Below are 24,443 nucleotides of genomic sequence, written 5' to 3' on the forward strand. Positions count from 1 at the left end.
AAATTTCGAAATTCGAAAGGCAAATTTTCCCAACCAACTTCTGATATACAGCCAAATGCCACAAATACTGATTTGCAAGAGTAATTTCAACAGTATAATATTTCTTGGCGAAACCTTGTATGTTTAAATAGTTCGGTAAGTGCACTGGAGTGGAACAATAGGCCATGCACAACGGCCCACACAACAGTCAGCACACGGTCCGCCTCCACAGACTACATGGACTTTGTGTGTGTACAAAAGGCACGAGGGATTAGCGTGTTTAGACGTCACCCAGAGGCAGGTCGAGGCAATCTTAACGTCTTAACCCGTCAGCCGTGCATGTGCACAAAAACAGCCAGTGCGTATTATCACGGCCTCCGGCACAAATTGGTTAATTAATGCATCAATTTAGGCACATTTTTGTATAGCAGTTCTTGCTTTTAAGAAATACTTTTCTTTAACCATCAACGGTTGGGAAATTAAAAAATATATTTATAGGAAAACAAATATATATATCTTTTAAAAGTTTATAGGTTTTCCTGGCCAAATGCACCATTTGATTTTCATTATCATGCTGGCAAATTCATGCAGTTTTTTTCTGAATTCAGATCAAACTGTGGTGTCTTTTGGGATATACATGTACATATAACTGCATATGTGATTTTTAGAAGTAGGCTCAAAATGATAAACTAACCTTTAGGCCAGCACTTCCACCAAAATCTCCCGAGGCTTCACCAGATACATCTAAAGTTCCACCTACAAGAAATGCAACGAAAACTTTCATCAATTATTCATCAACTATATACATGCATATGGGGGGGGGGGTTGTGTGAACAGATCACTACACACAGGTCACATCAGGGGAGGGAGGAGGGGGGCCCCACAGCCGAGCGCGAATGGCCTTCTGTGTGCCTCTTCCATTCAAAAAATAGGGGTGTTAAAAATGTTGGAAAATAAACATCCGCTTTCAAGTCTTAATTTTAATGCTTTTTGGTTTCCACAGACATTATTCAAGCTTTTGGTCTGTACCAAACGTGTATATTAGTTCAGTATCACAAGACCAATTCTAGAAAAGAATCTGTTTCGCGTTGGTCTATTATGCAGTGAATCCTGCACGCGACAACGTGATCGAATGCACTTACCGTGTAGTAGTGCCTTCATGTACGCCCCTATAATTCCGGCACAAAAACGATCTATTTTGTGAAAACGCTTTTTTAACATTTCATTTTCATTGCCTAAAAATATCAAAGGTCTAGTCTTTACTCCGTATTCGTTTAAGGAAATCCCTTAGTTCAACATGGCCGTTTTTTGGGCCAAATTTATGAACGTGACGAAAGTGAAAATGGTTTATCTCAAACGCTACATTCGCTGTGTCACAGTCGCTTGCCTGGCTCAATGAGTAGGCCATAGTGTTATACTGTTATTCGTAACTAGGAACCTGACTGGCTCAGTGTGGCGTGATGACTGACTGTGTGTGGTCAACGCGCTGCCGTTGGGCGATTGTAATATGATCGCGCTGTGGCTATAGCTAACTCTGTGTTATTGTATACGTCGTAGAGTTGTGTACAATACATGGGGTTTGCTCGTCTGCAATGTGTCCACGAAGGGAATGAGATTGTGAAAATAACATTCACAATCCTATCTTACTTCTGAATCTTAAATTTCTAGCTATATGCACTACATTTAAGTTAATTTGGAGTTGAAAACTGACTGATCATAAGACCAGATACATGTACAATTGTAATTATTCAGTGAACTAAACAAGAAATCTCCCAAGAAAATCTCACACTCCAAAAAAGTAATAGAGAAATCATTGTAATAAAAATTCACCAAATATTTTAATAATGTAAAATCTTCAATTGAACCCTGTAACTAGGTGAAGAATGTGAGCATTTACTGAAAAGCAAGTGTGACATAAGAAATACATGTACAAGACTGCGGCTGTTGAGCAGTTTTGAGTGAAGGCGATTTTCAAATGATCCAGGGAAATCCTACACCTTAAACATGATTTTCTTTTCTATGATCATAAATGCAGAGTCAACTGGTTAAGTAAACGTTTAACTTAAAATATTTTTCGATTAATAACCATTCAAAGATCAATTGTCTGATTGCTCATAAATGAGTCTGACCCCAACAGATTTCAACAAAACATGCAGTTGGATTTTGAAGGGTTACAGTGACCAATGGGTTAAGATAACACCTTTTGCCTCAAGTATTTAATTCTTGACATGACCTGCTACTTCTATGTGCTCATCCAGCAGAAGCATAGATAAATATGATTTTTTTTTCACAAACCACCAACCAAATTTTAGCCATGGTGTGCCTAAAGGCTGAAAAATTGAACAAACAGTCAAAACCAATCAAGTGACTGTTTTTACTAGTTATGGCTATGACTTTAAACTGTACTTTATTTATTACAGTTCATGCGTCTCAGCCACTGAATTTTCCCCTAGGTGAAAAGAAATTGCACAATCACCGATCCGACTTGCTTAAAATTATAAAGACATGGATGGTCAGGGTAGGGTGAAGACTGGGAAGGAGCCAGCAAAGCATAACATTTCTTTGGCCAAAACCTTAAAAACCATTATACATCATGTAACATACATGAACATTACCATGACTATATGGGCCACTATAGAGTATAGTCTATCAAAGGTATATCAAAGGTATACCTTTGAGCTGTCATTTTATGGTGGTTGTAGTTGTAGGTACTATCCTGTATAAATTAAACTTATGAATGACCTCTATGAGAAAACAACACTTCAGTTCCATGCAACATGTTAGGTAGCATATCTTTGTATGGCCAGTGAATGGGTGGTGTGACATGTCAAGTAAACTGGACCAAGTCGGTCTTGTGGCACAGGTACTGAGGTAAAACAGAATAACCCATGCATACACAATCCCCCAAAAGTGTTTTTGAAAGATGATTTAGGGAGTTAACTTTATAAACGTAAATTAGACCTGGTTTACTTTTTATTTCAACGATGGCTTTGCGTAAACAGATGGCAAACTGTTGCAAGCTGTGTGTAAACAGTTAATGCATGCACAGTTTCTAGGGTTTGGTGCAATTTCAATAATTTCATTGTAAATATTTATGTTATGTTAAGAAATCTGTGGCGGGTGCTTTTTAAGCTCCGACAACTGAGCTTCTACAAGTCACTCGGGTGGTCTGTCGGTCCCTCCCCCCCAAAAAAAATGACGGAAAACGAACCCCTTAACTCACCCATCAAACTGTAAGTACCAAATTGTAACCGTCCAAAAAAAAAAATACATTAAATACTTGACAAAAATTGTTTGTAACAATTTGTAACATTGTTTAAAGGGAATATACATCATTTGCTTTTGCTGTGATTTTCAGAAATGGATGGAATTGGGGGTTGGAAATATATAGCAAATATAGTTACACTGACTTTTTGAGGTTTTGGGTTCGAAAATGCAATAAAAACCAAGAAAAACGATCATTTTCCTGTAGTCTGGTTCCCTGACTCCATATAAGAAGAAACAGAGCAGTTTACATACATTGGGGAATTGTAAGGTCAGGGAACCAGTCTAGCTGGCTCGTACCCGTTCATAGGTTTGTAATCGATTGCAAACAAGTGCGATGGTCAATTGGGGCCAGTATTTGAAAAAAAGCCAGTTGTTTCCAACGCTGATCGGCCGATCAGCGTTGGAAATTGATACAAAAATACCACTTTTCTTGAAAATGACAGTATACCAGGTGCCATGATTTTACAGGGTGCTTTACACTGTCATTCACTAACAGCCCAGCAAGTTATTTCAAAATGATTTGGTAGTTTTATTTTTTGATGTTTGCAAATGTTGTATTTTCCCTTTAAGTAATTTTTGAATAGAGGCAAGATAACGTGTGGTAATGTTATAGTCACGTGGTATTTTTGTGCACTACGAACTTAGGAGGCTTCTAAACACCTGTCACTATACATCACCCCTGCCTCTGGCCCTGTGTCAGTTTAATGAGTCTTCAGGGCATAGGAGTGAGGATACAGTTGCGTTATGAAGGTCACTATTATTTTGCATCTTGCGACTTGCAACAATTTGGGAAATCCTTATTTCAATTGACAATCATGACCAAGTGAGTAATGGTATCATTTCATGCAAGACTTTCATGCAAGACGGCCAGAGCTTATTGTGCAGTCACACTTGTTTGAAAATGACAAGTTCAGTGAAAGTTCAAAGGTCTACATTTTTAACAGGCTGTTAAGGTTCTCATAATAGTAATAAAACCTCACGGACAAAAATTAGGTTAAAGATCAGTCATTTAATGTGCCAAACGCTGACTAATTTAAGATTATATATCTATTTGAAACAAGTAATCTACAACATTGAAATCTAATTATTAAAGGGAGTTTCAACTGTAAAAAATAGAAGTTAAATAGAGATTTACTTTTGTTGAGTTACAAATGCAGGATGGTCGGGCAGACCAAAAAGCCTAATTTTATGGGCACTACCCAGATAAGATGTGAATATTTTTGACAGAACAGAAAAAAATCATGAAATTCAGGCTTCCCAGTGGAACCATTTGTTTTATTTTAAAACAAAAATATACAAATATACGTATATTTTGTTTACAAGTACAAGTTCTCTCCAGTTCGATGACGTCATCAGTTAAAAATGTGCAAACTGAACATTGATTTAGTTCAGAGAGGATACATGTTCATCATGAAGTAAAAAGATCTTCTGAAAATATGGATATTACAATAAATGTTTAAGTGCATACATGTGTTAATAACACATCCAATGTCCGGTTTGATGACATCACAGCATTTGATGCTCAAGGTCAACACTGTACCGGATATCATTATTTGTGCTAAGAACATAGTCATTGACACGGATCAAAAGATGGACTTGTTTAAAAAAAAAAAAAAACTGATAAATTTAAAATTCTCCCAACAATAATGTCCAGTCTGATGATAACATGGTTCTGAAACCTTGCAAGGTCATTTGCGGTTGTCCAAAGAATATCTGTGAGCAATTTGGTAAAATGTTGACAAGTGGTTTTAAGTTAACAAGCATGATTGCAAAATAAGCGCTGGCCGCCTTGCATGAAAGTCTTGCATGAAATCATTGTCCGCAAGTACGCGACAAGCCCGGGCCGCCGTCCCACACACTGAATATTGACCAAAATAAGCCCCCTAAATTTCCCATAAAAATAGCGCGCTATATACCACGCAGGGTTGGCTGATTTAAATCACATTGATTTAAATCACTGATTTAAATCGCGATTTAAATCAAATGATTTTTTTATAAAAATCACTGATTTAAATCACTTTTTTGTAAAAATCTTATTTTTGGCAAAATCAATTGATTAAGGGTCATTTTAATCATTTAAATCAACTGATTCCACTTAATTACAAAGTGTAAGATGTTGTTAATACATTGAAACACCCCTACTTCACCACCATTGACTCAATTTAGGTTTTGCATAATTACACAAAATCGTTGTTTTGATTAAGTCAAGATCTGAGTTTAAAAGTTTTTCTTCAAAGTTTTTAATTTTAAAGAGAGCACACTCACATTTGCTTTAATCATTCCTTGATCTGTTTACAGTAATATTGTGAATCAACTGTGCTGGTGTAGGCTGACATGAACCATCAAAAGGTGTATTAAAAGTCCCAATTGATAGTCTTATTCCTAACGTTTCTCCCTACAAATTTAGATTGAGATTTATATAAAACCTATTAAAGGTGAAGGCCTGATTTCTGTTCTCCACCTTGGACCATCATCAATCAAGTTACACAAGGATCAGTGCCTCCGGGTTTGAAATTAGAAGCATTTTTATGAAATCAACTTGCCCATGGAGAAGTGTCGTATTTTTTTGTATACCATGTACAGGTACCATAAATCAAGTTTTCATTCATATCCACACACAACGTAACTCAGCTGTATCAATCAAGCAATACGCCTTTAAAGTGTCTTCGGTATTAATGTACCATTGAACCAATGATGTAGACTACATGTAGAAGAAATCAAGTATTTGTTTAAATCACTGATTCAATACAATTTTTTCAAAAGCATTTATCAATTTGTTGAGTTTTGTGGATGATGGGTATTATTGGAACCTGTAAACTCCTTAGTGATGGGTGGGAGGGTGCATGGGGAGATTTAGACACATATTTAGACATATCAATATTTTGAAAGTTAAAAAAATCAAAAACATCTGTTTACATCAAAAAAGTCTGATTTAAATCAAATAAATCCAATCTTTTTGGATTTTTTTTTAAAAATCAAAAAAATTGCCAACCCTGATACCATGTGACTATAACATTACCGCACATTACCTTGCCTCCATTTACAAAATTTTCATTAACGACTTTACGAATTGTCAGACCTATAAGTATTTCATTTCTTTTGTTTGCTTTTTTCTTTCAATTAAAATTTGGTAGTTATATTTTATGGAAAACTTAGGGGGCTCGTTTTTTGGTCAATTTTATGGGGACAGACATATGCAAATGGTGCGCATCGATAGAGACAACGCCGGTTTTCCGACAACTTTCGTCAAGAGTGCATTTACTGACGATGGCATGGCATTTGGTCAATTTTTGGTCGAATATTTTTGGTCAATTTTCCGGGACAGACAATCAGACAGACAAACCGACCGATCGACCACCAAGTGACATGTAGAAGCTCCTGCCAGAGCTTTAAAAAGGTTAATAACTGTATTTAATGTGCCGCTAGAGGGCACCCTTTCAGGTGATGACGTCATTTTGTGTGTGTCTGGCATTCCTTTCTAACACATTCCTTTCTGAGCGCATTTTATGAAGAACCCGACCACTGTTGATTTCAATTATGCGCTCGCCGACCAACAAATTACTCGATGAATTTCAGTTTTATAAACATATAAACGCACATTACAAAAGAATGGGACTTTGTCATTATGATATATATGGGTCTACGTACTCTACAATAAAAAAAATATAAAAAACAAAACGACTTTCAGCATTCCACAACCTCTTAATAAAAAAGGTCAAATTCTGTGCATTTTTAACCCTAACTCCTGGGGCTCTTTTACTAGAAAGTATCCTGAATCCGCCAAAATCCACCAATTTTGTTATGCAAAAAAATGCTGGTATCCTGAATCCATCAGAATCCCCCAGTGTAGATACTGGAGGTATCTTGAATCCGCCAGAATCCACCAGCAAAAGTCTTGATGGATTCTGGCGGATTCAGGATACCATGGTGGCATAAAAAAAAAATACAGCATGTTTTTCCATAGAGTCTTCAAAATCCATCACCTAAATTTCTGGTGGATTTTGACGGATTCAGGATACCATACCAATGAAAATTGTGATGTGTGTTGTTGCATAGGATCCATCAAAATACACCAATTGATGCATGGCGACCCCAGCATGGAGTACCAAAGTGAATATGTCTCGCGCACAAAATTTGTGTGAAAGACATTAGCGCGTGTTTCAGCCTGTAAACCATAGAATGAAAAGACTAGATCGGCAGCGCGTCCACACGCGTCCATTCGCTGTGCGATAAATCTCCGCCATTTAGGTTGTCTCTCGTAGATGCGCAACAAATTAACGTAAAGTAATGGAGCTAAATGTATCTTTCCTCCAGCACGTGACCTAGCTCAACGCGCGCGAAGCAAGAAATGCGTACCGAGTATTTACGCGATGCGCACACATAATTAATAGCTATGCACATGGTGCTCTATGCGCGTAAATGGCATTGCGTTTGTCACGTTTTCGCGCATTATTTGTATCTTTCCTCCAGCACGTGACCCTCCATGCAAGTCCCCGCGTGTGGACGCACTGCCGATCTAGTCTTTTTATTCTATATCTATGCCGTAAACCCACACGCGCGCGTACTCCATTCGTCTGCACTACACTTTTTGGTTCTAAATGACGTCACACTTCGGTACTCATTGTCTGGATGGGTTATTAACACAATCCATTGTTTATATGCTGAGGCCTATTTATAGCCCCAGTCAAAAGCTCCCATCCACCCAGTACTGGTACATGTGTGTACAGTGCATGCTTGTACAGTATGTGACAGACTTGGCAGGGCTCGTGCCAGCAGTATTTAATTGACCACAAACATTGCAAAAGAGTTTAACTGTCGAGATCCTGAATCCATCAAAGTCCCCCAACAGCTCAAAATAGAGGTATCCTGAATCCATCAAAATCCGCCAGTTCCGCTAGGCTTCCAATCCTGAATCCATCAAAATCCCCCAGTTTGTGCAATATGGAGGTATCCTGAATCCGCCGAAATCCCCCGAAACAGGGGGGTGGATTTTGATGGATTCAGGTACGTTAGGGTTAAACGACCTCAAATGACCCCTACATGACTTTTGACCTCCAATTTTGGAAGAGTTGTGATGAACCCCCACCTAAGGACTTCCAAGTGACATTAAAATCCATCAAATTCTGTAGGCAAAGGAACATTTGAAGCATATATTTGAACGATGACCTCTGATGACCCCTACATGACCTTTGACCACAGTAATCCGATGAAGAATTGTGTCTTCCCAACCAAGGGTCACTGCATCCAACTTTCATCAAAATCCATGAAAGCATGTAGAAGTTATACATTTTTTCTAAACTTTAACCCTAAGGCCAAAAAAAAAAAGTCTCCGGTTTCTGGTATGGAGCTTGCCCAAAAAGTGGTGCGGTGACGCGGCTTTTTTTTTTTTTTTACCTGATTTTTTTGCTTCCAATGTCGGCTGATGACTGCAAATGGTGCCCGACTAAACTTGGTGCAAATGTATGGCAGTCCAGAGAGGCCACATAAAGCTTATTGTCGACCATAACCCAATCTAAAAACACGTTAAAATTGTGCAGCAGCAGAATTCCAGTCAAACCAGTGAGTTTGGCGGTTTTGAGACATCATCTTTTATTGAAAAAAAAACCTTTTTCATTTTGCCGACGCGCATGGCTACGGCGACGCGCGCGCATACCAGAAACCGGAGACTTTTTTTTTGGCCTAACCCCTTGAGCACTTTTAAAATAAAGTATCCTGAATCCACCAAAATCCATCAATTTTGTTGGTGTCCTGAGTCCATCAGAATCCACCAGTGAATCCAACAGAATCCACCAGTGTGGTACATATACCTCGTACACACACAACGTACAGCCAAGGAGTTAAACTGTTAAGATCCTGAATCCATCAAAGTCCCGCAACTGCTCAATATGGAAGTATCCTGAATCCATCAAAATCCTGCATTACCGCTAGGCTTACTGTCCTGAATCCATCAAAATCCCCCAACTTGTTCAATATGAAGGTATCCTGAATCCGGCGAAATAAAAACAGGGGTGCGGATTTTGATAAATTCAGGTACGTTAGGTTTAATATAGGTCTACGGTCATACGGGTCTACGGTCATACAGAATTTAGGAGTGGTAAGTGTCTCCCAAACTTTGTTCAGGCGACACAAAAATGAGAGAGATTTCCATTAATTTGCAAAGTTAAAGTTGAAATTATTTAGTCACATTTTGACCTTAAATCAATTGTAATTTGATAACTGGGGATGTCATCATGAGGTCACAAAATTTACCACTTCTTTGGACCAGGGTTCAAGTTAATACCCAGTTTTATCATCATCCCATGAACAGTTTTGAAGAACTTTTGGTTTGTTTTGATTTGAGGCTCCTGTCTATATTTGAATTCACCTTACTTTCACCTTCCAGTAGCCCCATCAGTAAAGGTCTAGTGACTTTATGTACATGACAAAAAATGTTTATCAATTAATGAATGGTCTATCGGATAACAAAGTATGATCATGATTGATCGTTTGTTCAAGAGTAAAAAGAATTGGTCACTTTTTCCAACTAAAATCACATGTAATTTGATACCTGATGAGGTCATCATGACGTCACAGTAATATGCACACTTCAGGATCATTCAAGGTTGATGTTTGTTCAAAGTTACATGCTCATTCCAATGTACCGTTTAGAAGAAAAGTTGTGGAAAATTATCGTCCAGAAAAAAGAAAATTCTAACAATTTTAAAACACTGATCAATTTTCCATTCTGAGCATTCTCGCACTATGCTTGTACCACAAAATATCACTTAATTTTTTCCATAAATGTGAGAGAGATGCCCTTGTCTTGGTAACTAACAGGTCACTGATGAAAAAGCATTTTTATGGTAAGGCAAAGCGACTGAGCTTTAAGTTTTTCTTAATAATTTTACCTTTTTGAAATTGGTCTTAAAAGTAAAGGCAGACTGAGCATTTTCACCAAATGCTTCTTTTGAAAAAAAGCAGACTGTATCCAAAACTTTGTGTTATTTATAGGATAAGTTTTTAGGCACACCCTATTCCATATCCCAGTCAGTCACCAAAACTTCAACATTTAGTATAAAATCTGTCTGAATCCTCAGAAACCTCCATGCGAGCATTTAATAATAGACATTTTTGTACTTTTCCAAGTGCATCAAGCCTAACCTGAAATGGCTGTAACTTGGCTAGCTACATTGTACGCAAAATCCTGCGCAAACCCCTACATCTAGCGGATTTTTAAAAGTTTCCTAACCATGATTCAAATTGAAATCTTGCAATTTTTTTTCCGGCAGTATAACAACTGAAAGCTTACGCTTAAAGACGTCTGAAATAAAAATACATAATCCTCATATTTTCAGTTCAAGAACTTCCACACCAGTTTTTCCTTACGAACTTTCTACAGTTGACCTGGCTTATAGAAGGCACTAAATCGATTAACTTTCTGTTGATAGGCACTTACCAGCGTCAATATCAGCATCCAAGTCCATGTTCTCTGTTTCATCTGTCGCAAGCGGTGCAGCTATGTTTAAGTCAACCACTGCAAAGATAGAAACAGGTAAAATATTAAAAGACTGTTCTTTTTATTGTTATTGCTTAGACAGGATTCATTGTTTCTCGTGTTACTGTTACATTTAGAATTCTAACAAACAATAAAGTGGCCAAGTGTCGAAGCCTCAAGGGTCATAAATAATTTGGTTTTGTTTCATTGATATTGGATGGGTGACATGCCAGATTTCAAGGTTGAATAAATTTCATGTCTTGTACAAAATGACTGCAAATCTATTTCACAGTTTAACAGTTTTTTAACCAATACCCTCAGTTTTTGAAAACTTCTTTTATTTTATTTGATATGTAGCATATTACTAATGATTCGCCAAAAGTCTTTCATAAGGGTCTTGTACTTAACAATTTTGATTTGCACACAAAATTACTTGAAACTTTGTAGCTATCTAAACTGGTGACTTGACATGACCGGGGATCACTCAACATTTAATTAATGAACCTTCAAGCGACTGAAGCCTAACTAATTTGTTTTTGTTTCTCTTGAAAATGTGCAAGTTTCTTCTTCATCGCAGACATAACATACATGGTTCATAAGAAATCAAGCCCTTAATATCCTCACACTTGACAAAAACGGCAACAACATTCATATCTGTGGCAGTAAAGGTCAGGTGTGACTATGTAAGAAAGAAATTACAAGTGTAGGCCGTGTTCTTTAACACAATACCATCTCTAATGGAGAAACTGAGCTATGTTCTAAACAATTTAAATCAACTTTTTTAACACATTAACAATTTTAGCTTCACGATATAATTGATAAGCATCTAGGTAAATAATTGCATTTTGATTTTTTTTATTATCAGAGAAGGCATTCAAATGTTAAGATAACAGATATATTATGTGAGCTCAGGCATTTATCTCTAGCGTTTAGCTAGCAAAGTCATGTCACATCAAGGAAAAAGGTAGCAGGGAATATCGTGTACAAATTCCAATCTTTAGATAATCTGATAAAGTAAACCATTGTGCACATAAGGTGATCCCCGATTGAAATATGACCCGGCATTTTCACTGGACAGCACTAATGGTTAGGGAAAATCGAAACTGAATGTTAAACTTTAAAGAAGATTGTCTAACAAAACTACATAATTTTCCTTTAATGTTTTATCCATCCACTAACCATCTGACATAAAGTGACAAAGAGGGTTCAAGTGTCATCTTACTTAATTTTTTTATGTCATCAATTGTGCATATTCCTTTGTATCACTTCAAGATATTGGCTTGCATGCAGTGATCAATGAGCAGAATTAGCCCTTGCAGTTTTGCTTAAAATCTGGCATGTAAAATAAGCCGAATAAAGCCAAGTTACATAATGCATAACACTTTCATAAACATCACATATAAGTCGTGAAAAATTGGACACCACCTTGTTAAATTGTAATCCATTGCAATGCTAACTTGTTCCACAAGACGCACTAAGTTTATGATCCAACTATAGTCGGTAATACTACTACCACTACTCCTACTAGTTTCATTTTGGTCAAAACTTGAAAGAAAAAAGACAAAGTGCATCAGGCCTTACATTACTCCAGTAGCTTCATTGCTAACACAGAACACAAATTAAGTAGGATCATTTAGAACGTCAGCAAACCCACGATGCCTTTTTCATTTTTTACATTTAGAGCTTCGAGCTCTAAGTCTAAGCATGCGGTGCCGAGCAACTTCACATGCAACAAACATTTTGTATGCCCGTTGATGGAGTGGCCTTGGTCACACCCAACCCCCGTTATGGTGAAGTGGACTGCATGGGTCCACGTACATGTACATGTACGTGTACATAACGTGCATGCATTGAGCGCTAAACATGGATGGCCCACTAAGCACCACTGATGTATACCAAACGCAAACTTTACTGGCAAAATAATTCACTAGTCTTTGTTACAAGCGACTGTAGCTGTCCGTTAACTTTCGAATATATCGTCACCGACACCACGAAGTAACACTCTACCGTGTTAAAGCATATTTTTGTCGATTTTCAGTTTTTTGGACTTTTAAACATTATTCATCAAGGCCTACCATTGCACGAAGTTTAAAAGCTTCAAGAGCTTTACTTTAATAATTACGCTAAGTATCCATGGCAACTTTTGCGCAAAAGTGACAATTTTCGTTTTCACGAAGTAACACTCAAGTTCCATTTTCCATTGCAATGCATGGCGCGCACTCTGCTCATAAGTGAGCAAAAACGTTTTCACGAAGTAACACTCTTCTTGTAACAAGTTGTATGAGCGCGCGCGCGCTGACCTGAAGTTGCACTTTCCTCGTGTTAAATACATTGAAGAGTGTTACTTCGTGAAAACGAAAATTTACAGTTTCGCAGCTTTTTCGGTTTCACGAACTAACACTCATCTTTTTTCTCTTATTTCTTGTTTATTTAATACACAAACGAGTGAAAAACAGCAGATTTAATAAATTCAATTCATCAAGTGTCCACAACGAGAAACCCAACTGAAAATACTCTGTCGTTTTGACGCAAAGTGTTGTTTTAGAAGGCGTTCAACTTTAGTTGCCGTTTTCTCCGATTGCTAGTTTTTACTGGTATGTAGATGGGTGTTACTTCGTGGTGTCGGTGACGATATCCAAGAACATACAATTCAATAGAATATAACAACAAATCAATAGATTAAAACAACAGATAACGGAGGTTCACCTACAAGGCGCGCTAACGCCAAGCTCAGCCCGGCTCCATGTGGTACTTTCTCTATCATGTCTCTGGTTGTTCTTTCCGGGCCCCCTTTCCCTCCTCGTTTCGGATCTCGTTTTGCAATAACTGTTGTAAACAGTTTCCTATTTTTTTTTCGATTAAAGATCGACATAAAAGTTACAACTAACCTTTGGACGACATCCCTGGTCCAGCTAGTTTGAACTCGGACTTGAACATTGTTATATCCTGAGCTTGGCGTACGGAGTCGAAACATGTACCACGGAAGACCTCAAATTCTATCCACTAACTTTGTCAAGGTTTCCCAAATCTTCACACTGACTGGCCATGCTGGCCGGCCCTACCCACACAATCTGACCCCTGGTTCAAGCATTCCTGAGCTGGACTACGCAAGGCTGGCCCCTTTTTTCGGTCACATTTCCATTGGTCAGTAGACTGGTGTAATGCGAAACCCCCAGTAACGATGAATGCCCCTGGCCAATGGGGTACGCGGTGCGCAATGTAAAGAGATCCCCGCACCAGATCAGAAAACGCGGTCTAAGAAATCTGTGATTACATTACAGAGGCGATTACATTACAGTAGGTGCGCAGCCCCGCAGTATCTAGTGGCACTACTAGCAGTTGGCCGGGTTTATTTCATTCTTGGGCGCTGGCCGAACATTTCTCGACTTGACTAAAGGATTACGGGGCGCATGCTCTATGAATGGTACACTTTGAATGGTACCGATGGACCGGATTTACACTCCATCGTGGTTTTGCATAATTGTCAGGTTTTCTTTTTGTTGCTGGACCAGAGTAGCATGCCGGGCATAGCTAGTTGTGCCCGCACAGGGGCGTTCAAAACGGCCCAGATCCAAGAACACAATTGGGACAAAAGAACACTCTCTCCTACAAAAATAACTTCACTATTCTTAGGGAAATACTTTGAATGGGTGACCATTCGAAAGAGTTTGTGGAACTTTCGGCATGCAGTGTATACATGCGTCATATATAAGGCACATTGCCACGATATACACATATATTCACAAAGTAATTAGTGGTTTTCATTGCTTGCGAGTGTGTGCATCTTTTGGTTTCCACCAAAACAAATACATAAACTTTTATTGTCTTAAACCATTAAAAATTTTAGAGAGACTTATCACAAATCAAAGTTATGGTAGCATTAAAATCTGAAGTTGCTGGGACTGGGAGCCATGCTTAGCAATGCAAGTTAGTAACTATATATCTGTCGCCGGATTTTTTTCTTGGGAGGTGGATTGAAAAAGAAACATGCAGTATACAATGAACGGATTATATTGAGCTTTGCTCATTACGCCAATTATTGCAGTCAGTCGATGAGAAAACAGATCTGTGCATTAACCTGTATTTGGGGAGGGGGTTGCAAAACCTCATAATATAGTGCAACCCTTCATCTCAACATAATAAACTCCACCCAACCACCGTGGAGGTAGGAAACACTCCATGCATCCACTGAGCCGGGCGGGTTTTTCACTATACGCTTATGCAACGTGTATTGAACATGTACATCATACCTACTCTGTCAACAAAAAAATTGAGTTACCATGCTTTCGGGTCAGGGAAAGAGCAATCTTAACTGAGCTTCATTTTACCGTGGAGGAAGGAATCCATGATTTTACTTAGCTGGATTGAAAATGTAGCAAGAGAACCTCATGTAAATCTCAGATACACTTTGACAAGTTAGGCCAAAGTATGTCTGTAGGTATATGTTCCTTGAAGTTGAATGTCACATCATTCGGAAACGTAGCCTATAGCCCTATACTATTAGTCTAATCCTTTATACGTAGTGTCAATTATGACCCTCCATTACAATAATATCGAGGATTTTCCCCTATTAAACCAAACCATCATCAACCGGATTATCGTGGTTTATAAATTACTTCCTGCATTGGTATGGGTTACTTGTCAGTGTCACACGTGTCCGACGTGGAAGAAAGGGAGTGCTAAACGCGACTTTATATACATGTACTAGCATAATAATTTATCACAGTAAACACACTATCGACCCAAGTTTTTAGCTGCTGAATAATAACTCTACAAATTTCGAATTATCTACGGCCTGTCAAAAATTCAGTTCTCGCAAGGTATAGACTGTACATAGGCCTGCCCGCTATCAGAATCAATAACATAGGGACCGAGAACCTGTTTGTACACTAATAAAACCAATATTAAAAGCTTTTTTTCAGAGAGATGCACTTGCAGATGCCAAATATAAAACAAAAGTATTCTTTTCGGCAAAATAAGACATAAGGATTCTTTAAAAATGATGAGTGTTTTGTGCATGCATGCTTTGCAAAAATTGTTGATATCACGACGTTTTTTAATATGAGCGTATCAGCAGGATTTGGAACAAATTCGGAAGTTAAAATTACAGGTGGAGAACTGTTTCACGACCTGGGTCGCTTCCTCTGAGTTTAACCTAAAGATATACTGTTTGCTGTTCGTGATATTATCGAATTTCACTCCGAAAATAGTTTCTTCTTTCTTTTTAATTATGTTCTCATTTTAAATAGACAGCGAACGAAAAAAAACCCCACTTTTAATTATGTACAAAACTACAATTTCGAATTAATTGCGGGCTGTGGAAGCTCAAGCATGGTAATTCCCAAAGAGGTACTGCGATCACAATCATTTAATTGGTCCATGCAAAGAGTTTCTGCATACCATGTAGTTAACTGATTTTATTTAAGCATGAGAAATTGAGAACTACACATTATCTCATTATCTCTATAAAATAATATTATCTCTATAAAATAATATAACTTTGTTTCTACGCATGCACAAAATTAATGTTGTCCAATCCAAAGCTTTACATGCCACGAGAAGCATATAGCTACCGGTCCCCATGCATATTTTCTGGAAGCGGGAACCGGTTATTCTTGTGCGGTTGTGGCGACAGAAGAATATCCTCAAATGACTCTAAGACGACGAATGAAAACTTGTTTGATTTCGATGCAGAGAAACATTTTTAAAACTTTAATCTGAATGTGAGCCACTCTAAAGATTTAGGTGGATTGGCATGCAACGTCCTAATAAGGCAGGTGTGTGGGTTTTTTTAAAAAGAAACACCGCAGCTGAAAATTAACTTCAGAGGATGCAAACACTGTTTTTCAAATACGTCAAAATAGGCTTTAGATTTTTGGCAACGGCCGGCTTTCATGATAGGGGGCGCAATCACTAGACTAGGTGCATTACAAGCACATTAATTTTGCAGTCTGCTGTCAAGTTCAACGGTCACATATGGGGGGGGGGGTATGCCAGACAAAACTGGCGCTCTTCCAAAGAAGTCGACAACTATAATATAGCTCCGTTGCGCAGCAGGTAGCGAACAACTGGCATTGGGTTACCAAACAATGCTCAGTTTAGCCATAGCGCTTGCTGGCTCTATGGTTCAGCGGTACCTGGGAATTGAAACAGTACTGTCTGGCTTCTGGTGTCAGAACAACATCAACTCAAGGTCCCAGTGCAGTGCAGTGAAATAATGTATAAGAATTGCTTGCCAGAATTTTGTAAAGGTCACGAAGAGAGGTTGATTTGGCAGGATTGTGGAGATAATGCCAGCCGAGATTTTATTTACCGATATGCTGAAAATACATTTAATTTTAAAAGTAGTAACATAAACACAAACTTTTGCAAAATATATTATAGTGTTATAGGGCCAATGCAACGGGTCTTATATCATCGCAATTTGTTTGCCACACATCAAGTAATTTGGATGCATGAATTAAAGAAGAAACCAAATACGTTTACCATTTATTCTAAAATGATAAGTTACTTTGAGGATCGTGAATGTGGAGGATTGTCATTATACCTGCACCGAGTTTTGCAGGAGATTTTTGCCCTTTTTTCGTGAACACTATTTACATTAGTTCAGGCTCATGTGCAAATTCTAGAACTCCCAACTTGCATAATGACTACGGCAGGCCAGACAGCTTGTATGATTATGACGGACAGGCAGAAGGTACACAATCAAACCATAACGAGCAAATGCAGGTTTTCGCGAGAACTATACTCACAACAAGTAAAGCCACAAATCCCACGCTGCTTACGCGCACTGCGTAGGCATGCAACAATGTCTAGCCTCAAAAAAAAAAAGATAATGCAACGCCCCCACATTTTAAAGTATTTTTTTCCGAGTAATGAAACGTTATTTCGTAAATGAGGCATGAACCCCCCCCCCCCCAAAAAAAAAAACGCCCACGTTTAGATAGAGTAGTAAGATACAAATTTGAATTGCGGTGCGACAATCATTCAGTTTTCGCAGGATGGACTGTTTCCTGCCATTTTAAGTAAGATTTGAGGCCTTACCATTTTGCAAAGCAGCCCTAAATAAAAGCCTTTTCAGAGTGTTACAGGTGTTCCCCCCTCGAAAAAAACCCCGAAACTAAACATAATATGTATGAAATCCTTTTCTTTTTCGTTAAAATAATGAAAAGAATGTTCGCGACTCCCACGTAACCCATTGGTTCGAAGGCCTACCGAGTTTGACCGAGCTAATGGCGGAAGACGCCGATAGCAACTTTTGTAAAGTTACATGACCAAACGTCGTGATCTAATTGATTGACAGGACAGAAGGGTCCATTGTTGATGTTCCCGAGATTACATGCAATACGCCCGAAGTTTCGTTCGCCTATACCAAAGAACGATTTACCGTCAAATTCTCTCCAAACCTATAGGGAGTTTTGGTGGCCCTTGAACTTAAGTGTCTGCCGCAATAAAAGATTCAAGTTTTGAATCGTCTTTGATTTTGTATTTCGTGGAGATTCATCTACTGCTATTTATATCCACATCCATTTATTTGATCACCAATCAGGGAATGTCTTCATCGGGTACAACTCACAGTTATTTACCAATCTACAGCCGTGTCGTTTTTCATAAATTGGGGTCACTATATGCAGTCGTCTCGAATGGCCGTCGTGGGGGTTGCATAATATACACAAACCAGATCGATCGCATTCTGACGAATGGGTGATACTGAGACTAATTTTTAAATTTTGGCTGAATTTCTGTCACCTTTTTCTTTCATGCAAAATCTCGTGGTGGATCAAGGAGGAAGGGGTTTCCCAAGGGTGGGGGTTGTTGAAGTGCAAGAGGTGGGGGGCGGAGGGGAGGGGTTGCTGAGAGGTTCAACGCATGGGACCAAAGCCCTATGATACAAGATTTGCAATGACAGTTAAGGAAATTTGGGATTTTTATATTTTATTTTACAAATAATTAACATTTGTCAGTCGGAGGGGGTGGTCAGCCACCCTATCCAACCCCTTGGATCCGCCATTGAAGTCTCTTTGTACAAAACGTGCAATAAAATGGCGTAATATCTTATCTCACTTTTATCATACTGTAGCCTAAAGATACATAAAGATCTGCAGATATAGTTCAAGCCAAGTAAACTTTCAGATAATAATTAGGTTGGGATAAATGTAAATGATTAACCACATCATCATGTCACTAAGCTTCTTACAATTTATACAAAAGGTTCTGGATACATGACAACAATCGTTGTGTGACACCTAGTATAAAAACGTATACAATAATGAGTGAATGTTGTTCTAGGAAAGTTGGTGCTCTTATGTATGTTGTTGTGTTGTTATGTATTAAGCTCTTCTAATTTTTTTCCATAGGGTCATGGTTCTTTGAACATTCATTATTTGCACGAAGTGAATAGGGCAAACTTGTACATGAGTGAGTGCATGTCCACATTCGCTAACGTTCGCCTAACACAAACAAACGTATTCCTTCAAAGCGATGCAATGTTTGTATAACTTGTTTGCGTCTGATTTATGGTCCAACGTGCTGTGAACATGTCCCAGGCCTTTCAAATCACGTGTGTATTTGGGATGGAATGGGTAAACTTTCAACAAATCTGGACGTGCTGGTATGAGGATAACAGACGGCGCCCGGCGGTTGGGGGCAATAACGATTAAATCCAAGCGCGCACCAATACATGTATAGTAACAATGTACACAATTTAAGTAGGTGAAAGTGATACCTCAAGTTGAAAAATATAATTCAATATTGTGATTGAACCCACTGACAAGTACCAAATCGAAAATGTTCTACTGTGCCTTGCAGTCTGCAAAAAAACTTACAAAACGAACCTCTTGTCAAGTCGTGCATCTTAACTATAGGAGTTCCATCTTAGCCACTTTTGCACATCAAATTTGTTTGCTCTCCAGATTTCAATTAAAACTTTACACATTAATTTAAAAAAACACACTGACGATCCAATCATTGTCGAAAATTTTATAGATTTATACACATGACATTCACATGTGTTGTATGTTTAAGGACATTATTATTTTATGCATCAGCACATGTGCACCAGAACTGTTCAACTGAAAGCACAATTCGTGTTCAATGGTTCAATGTACCAAGGACATCACTATTTTAATATTAAACAAGAATGTATTATGTTATGCATCGAGGAGCCAGACGACGAATCAAACAATCATGACCCTAGTACCTTGCGAACCCAAATTTACAAAGAACAGCTTCATTGCCACTTCAATAGAGTCCGATTTTTATAGGAGTCGGATTTTCATGTGACAACGGTATTATCATGCTTTTGACAGCCCCATTCAAAATGGTAGCCCCTCAAATTTGTTTTGTTTTAAATTCTATTTCAAGTTCTTGAAAATCCTGTCACGGTATTATCACGCTATTGATAGCCCCACTCAAATTTGTTTCGTTTCAAATTTTTATTTTTTTAATTTTATTTATTTATTTATTATTATTATTATTTTTCCTTGAATCTAGTATCGTAGTAGAGACCGATTAGCAAGTCTACGTCTCCCGGGTTTTCGTGAAAACTGCACATCACCTTGAAAAGAATGTGAAGGACATAACACAATTGGACAACGTCGGTAACGACGGTCCAATGCATGACATTCTCTGATGTTTCTATATCTATACTGGTCTGGAAATAAACGGCGCTGACCTACCGCAACTCAGAAAAGACAGCAACCTAGACACGCCCACAACCACAAAGGTCCTCTTACCATTTATTTCAATTAAACATTCCAAACGGTAAGCACGGATGCTTTTTTCCCCCAGCAAGATCACCCTTTAAATTGAAAAAGTCAAGTGGCGATCATTATCCTCATAAGTCTAACCACAAAACTTACACAAGTCATGTAGGCTATAAGTAGAGTTTCGAATTTCGGGCGGGTTTAATCGCAGTTAAATCCAAATTAATTAATAACGAATTTATTATTGTTGAAATTCCAAATGAAATTTCTTTTGAGAAACCTGTAATAATAATTATCACAGGAATGTTTTCTATAACAACTTAACAAGTTAAACAAATTAAACATGGCCTTGCCAGACGACAAGGTTTTTATATATTGTTCTTGCTGAGAAATCGTACAGTTCCTAAAAATACAATATGACACAACTGTATAATAAAAAGAGAACCAGATGTCTTTTTATCATTATGGTTTTATTGTTTCTGAATAAATTGTACGCAGTCTCATTGTAAGCGAAATAATTATTTCGCTTAGTAGACACAAAAGACACGACAAGCACATGACGCTGTAGGTAACGAGTCCCCAGACGTTTATTTTTATTTCCAAACACAACATGATGGCCCATATCTATGGGTTGGATTAAGTACACCGCATGCACCGTATCATTACACGCATTGGTGTACCCTTGAGGTGGGCGAGTTCACTAGTACTATAGGAAGGTAAACTTTTGTCGGTTAATCTTGACAGTAACTTATATCAATTAATTATTTTAAGCCGTCAGTATCAGTCAATGAACAGTCAGTATCCATTCATAAAGAAAAAAGTGTCATAACAGTTCAACGAACTGGGTATCCAGCCCTTAGGAACTCGAAGTGGAGTGTGTTTTCCTGAACAGTAGACTTACATATCGATTGCGTGCGTATTAAGATAAACCTTATGACCTAAAAAAAGAAATGGAGCAATCCCGACGCGACGGACATGTATAGTTTGTTTGGGTTCGGTGTGTTTGCGTATCATGTTTCTCTAAGGGTAACTTATCTTTGTTGAAGTAAAGACTTGCAAACAAGTCGACATCAAACTTTCGCCGTGATGTCATAATTCAAGTATTGTGCAAAGCTAAACATGTTCGAAGGCCTATGTGCCTCTTACTAGTAGTACATGTATAGGTACTTTCCTCCATGATTCCACCAAGACCACGTCGTGATACTGATCTATTTATTGATTTTTGTTCAACAAAAGCGGCGCTTGTGTCGTCGATTGCGCCCCTACTGAAGGCTGCAAAGTAAATGGCGCGAAAGTATCGCCAATGCTGTGTTGCACAAAACGTATTTCAGCTCTTCACGTAAATATTTCAACTTACAACATGGATGAAATAAAAATCAAGAAACCTTTCAAGGATCCCTCTTTATTTCGGATATGTAAAGAACGGTGACGAAAAACAAATGTTGCCGTGTGCTTCATGAGGAGATGTAGTCCACGTCGCGACAAAGTGGCATTTGCCCAACACTCAACAGATAACAACATTTCAATTCAACAGAGTTTGATATCCAAGATTGCACAAATAAAACAAAAAACAATTAACATTTTGGTTTTAAATCCGTTAACCCGATTATTTATTTTGCTTCTCTGGTGCAAATCATTCAAGTAAATGACAACTCAAACTGCTATGAGTATTTATATTTTGCAAAATTTATAATGATAAACATGCTTCCTTTCTTTAAGTCTTACAAGTAACAAGCCACAGCACTGCGGCTATTTCACCACAATGTCAATTATGCATGGAATGCGCTTCGCTGGTATACCATTAAACCATAGAGCACGGTCCTTCCTATGTGCTGGTATTCAGAGCTTCAACTTCCATACATCACAATTGAAGTTGTAAATAAAATGTTTTCATGTGAATTTTACAGCGAACTATATGGACAACATTATACAAACGTCGTCAAATGAAGTTAGGCAAGCACATCATGTACATATACACTCATGTCTTATTAATACATTCCACGTCCAACCCCTTTGCTAAGGCATGTAAGGCCCCGATTTTTCTGCGTGATCACATACCTAACCTAAAGTCAACGGGGTGTGTCTGAAATTTCCCCGGTGTAATGTGGCGCAACATTGTTCACAGAGCGTTGATATTTACAATATATATTTTTAGAGTGCCCATTTCAAAAACATAAAACATTTCCGACAGATCTTTACAATACCATAATTGGTAACGTGTTTTCTATTCAAACTGTGTAGTTTTAATATGTACACTTTAGTTTATAAAGTAAATGAACATTTCGAATAAACTCACCCGGTTTCCCTTTGCCTGATGCCTTCAGTTTGGCAGCAGCCCGAGCCGCTGCCCCTTGCTCGTCTGAAACATCCCCTTCCATTTCGATTCTCTCCTCGCCCTTGCCTTTGACCGCTTTTCTTCGTCCACTCCGGCGAATCCTGAACGACCGGCGGAATGATCCATTCCGGAGCGACTTGAAACTCAGACGCCTTTTTTTCGGGGATGGCGGACCGTTGCCTTTGCCCTCCGCGGTTGCCCCAGCGTCGACGGCCCCCGATGCTGACACCGAACCTTCAACGTGAATACCGGCAGAAGCACTCTCTTGGTTGCCCATCTTTCCCACCTTTTTTGTCGGTTTAGATTTGCTCCGATTTATGGTTCTCCAAGAATAGTCAGAACGGGGAAAAAGTTTAAGCGTGCCAATGAAGTTGCAGCGCTCACGACAAAGTTACATATCAAGGACCAGTTCAACGACGACTATTACCCTGACAGGGCTAGAGCTGTGAAGCTGTCTCACACATTGAGTATGCAGCCCACAAAATATTCATGGTACATGTAGGTAAATGCACGTAGGCGGAGGAGTGGCTTCGCAGCTTCCACAACCCAACGAGCCCGTGCATTGCACACAATGCATGTACTGTAGATGTACAATGTACATGTACATGTACAATGTACATGTAGACGTAGGTTTACAACGCACACACCCGGCCCAGGGACCAGGTACAAAAGGTTTGTTCACACACAAAGCGTATTCAAATTGAAGTGAAAGCACCCAATGGACCAAAACGCTTCGTCCTTGCTGGTGCTGTTCCAATAGTTCTAGTGAACCCACCATTCAAATACCAGTGCAATTTCGTCATTTTTTTGGGACTAAAGTTTAGCCATGTATATAATACAGTGGCATTCAAATTTGTTTGATGTCGAATTTACTTGTTGATCACTGTACACACGGGGCTCCACAATGTCTGTTTCAGTCTCATGATTTTTATGTATCACACATGATACCATGGATGAATAAAAATACAGGTCAACAGACCGTGGAGAACAGAATTTACCGGGTAACAGCATTCAATATATACCCATCCATCAGGCTCTCTTTTCAAGAGCATGTAAAATAGATTGGCACGAACATCCTGCACTTTTAAATTTTCTTATCTCGTTCAGAGACCAATTTTATTGAAATTCAACTGTACTTGAATCCTAGCCCCGTGCTTAATCCTGACTGGTGTGCATACAGAAACCGGCAACAACTTGCTTGCAAACGAATTTTGACCAAAATGAAAGTGTTTTATGGTTTGATGTATCAGGCCGCATGAGGGTCACATCATTTAAATGGTACAATTTAGTTGGTCGATGAGTACACCTTGTTTTGTGACATGATATTCAATAAAACATAGTGGCGTGTAAGGTTTAATAAAAGAATGTTGGAAAATGATACATTGAAAAATCTGATTCTAAAATACTGCAAAACGGTATCCATACAGTATATTTCAAGAAGTAGTGCATGACAAACTGTTTGATGTAATGTATGCTTACTTAAGTTACTTAAAAAAAGTGAACACCTATATTTAGGTATACCATGAAGTGACCAGTTCATTTCTTTAATTTGTGTGTTGTCACAAAATTTCCCTCAAACATGCGAATATTTTGCTTCGTTGATCATCCCGCCTTCATCGAGTCGTTAACTCGTTGTTTCTATACGGTCACAGTGAAAGGACACATCCACGCACAGGGGTGAACT

At 38.4% G+C, this 24,443-nt stretch overlaps 1 protein-coding gene across 1 annotated transcript in view; it reads right to left on the reverse strand.

The window, feature by feature from the left end:
• LOC119741107 (neuroblast differentiation-associated protein AHNAK-like) overlaps nt 1–23,340 on the reverse strand; it is a 45,068-nt gene extending 21,728 nt beyond the window's left edge. Inside the window, 3 exon segments of the mRNA XM_038216783.1 lie at nt 674–735; nt 10,682–10,759; nt 22,721–23,340. Coding sequence (XP_038072711.1) covers nt 674–735; nt 10,682–10,759; nt 22,721–23,036 — 456 coding nt within the window. The 5' untranslated portion in view covers nt 23,037–23,340.
• Between the last annotated feature and the right edge of the window lie 1,103 nt (nt 23,341–24,443).

Source organism: Patiria miniata, unplaced genomic scaffold (assembly GCF_015706575.1).
Source record: "Patiria miniata isolate m_02_andy unplaced genomic scaffold, ASM1570657v1 HiC_scaffold_11, whole genome shotgun sequence".
In the NCBI taxonomy this organism is placed as follows: Eukaryota; Metazoa; Echinodermata; class Asteroidea; order Valvatida; family Asterinidae; genus Patiria; species Patiria miniata.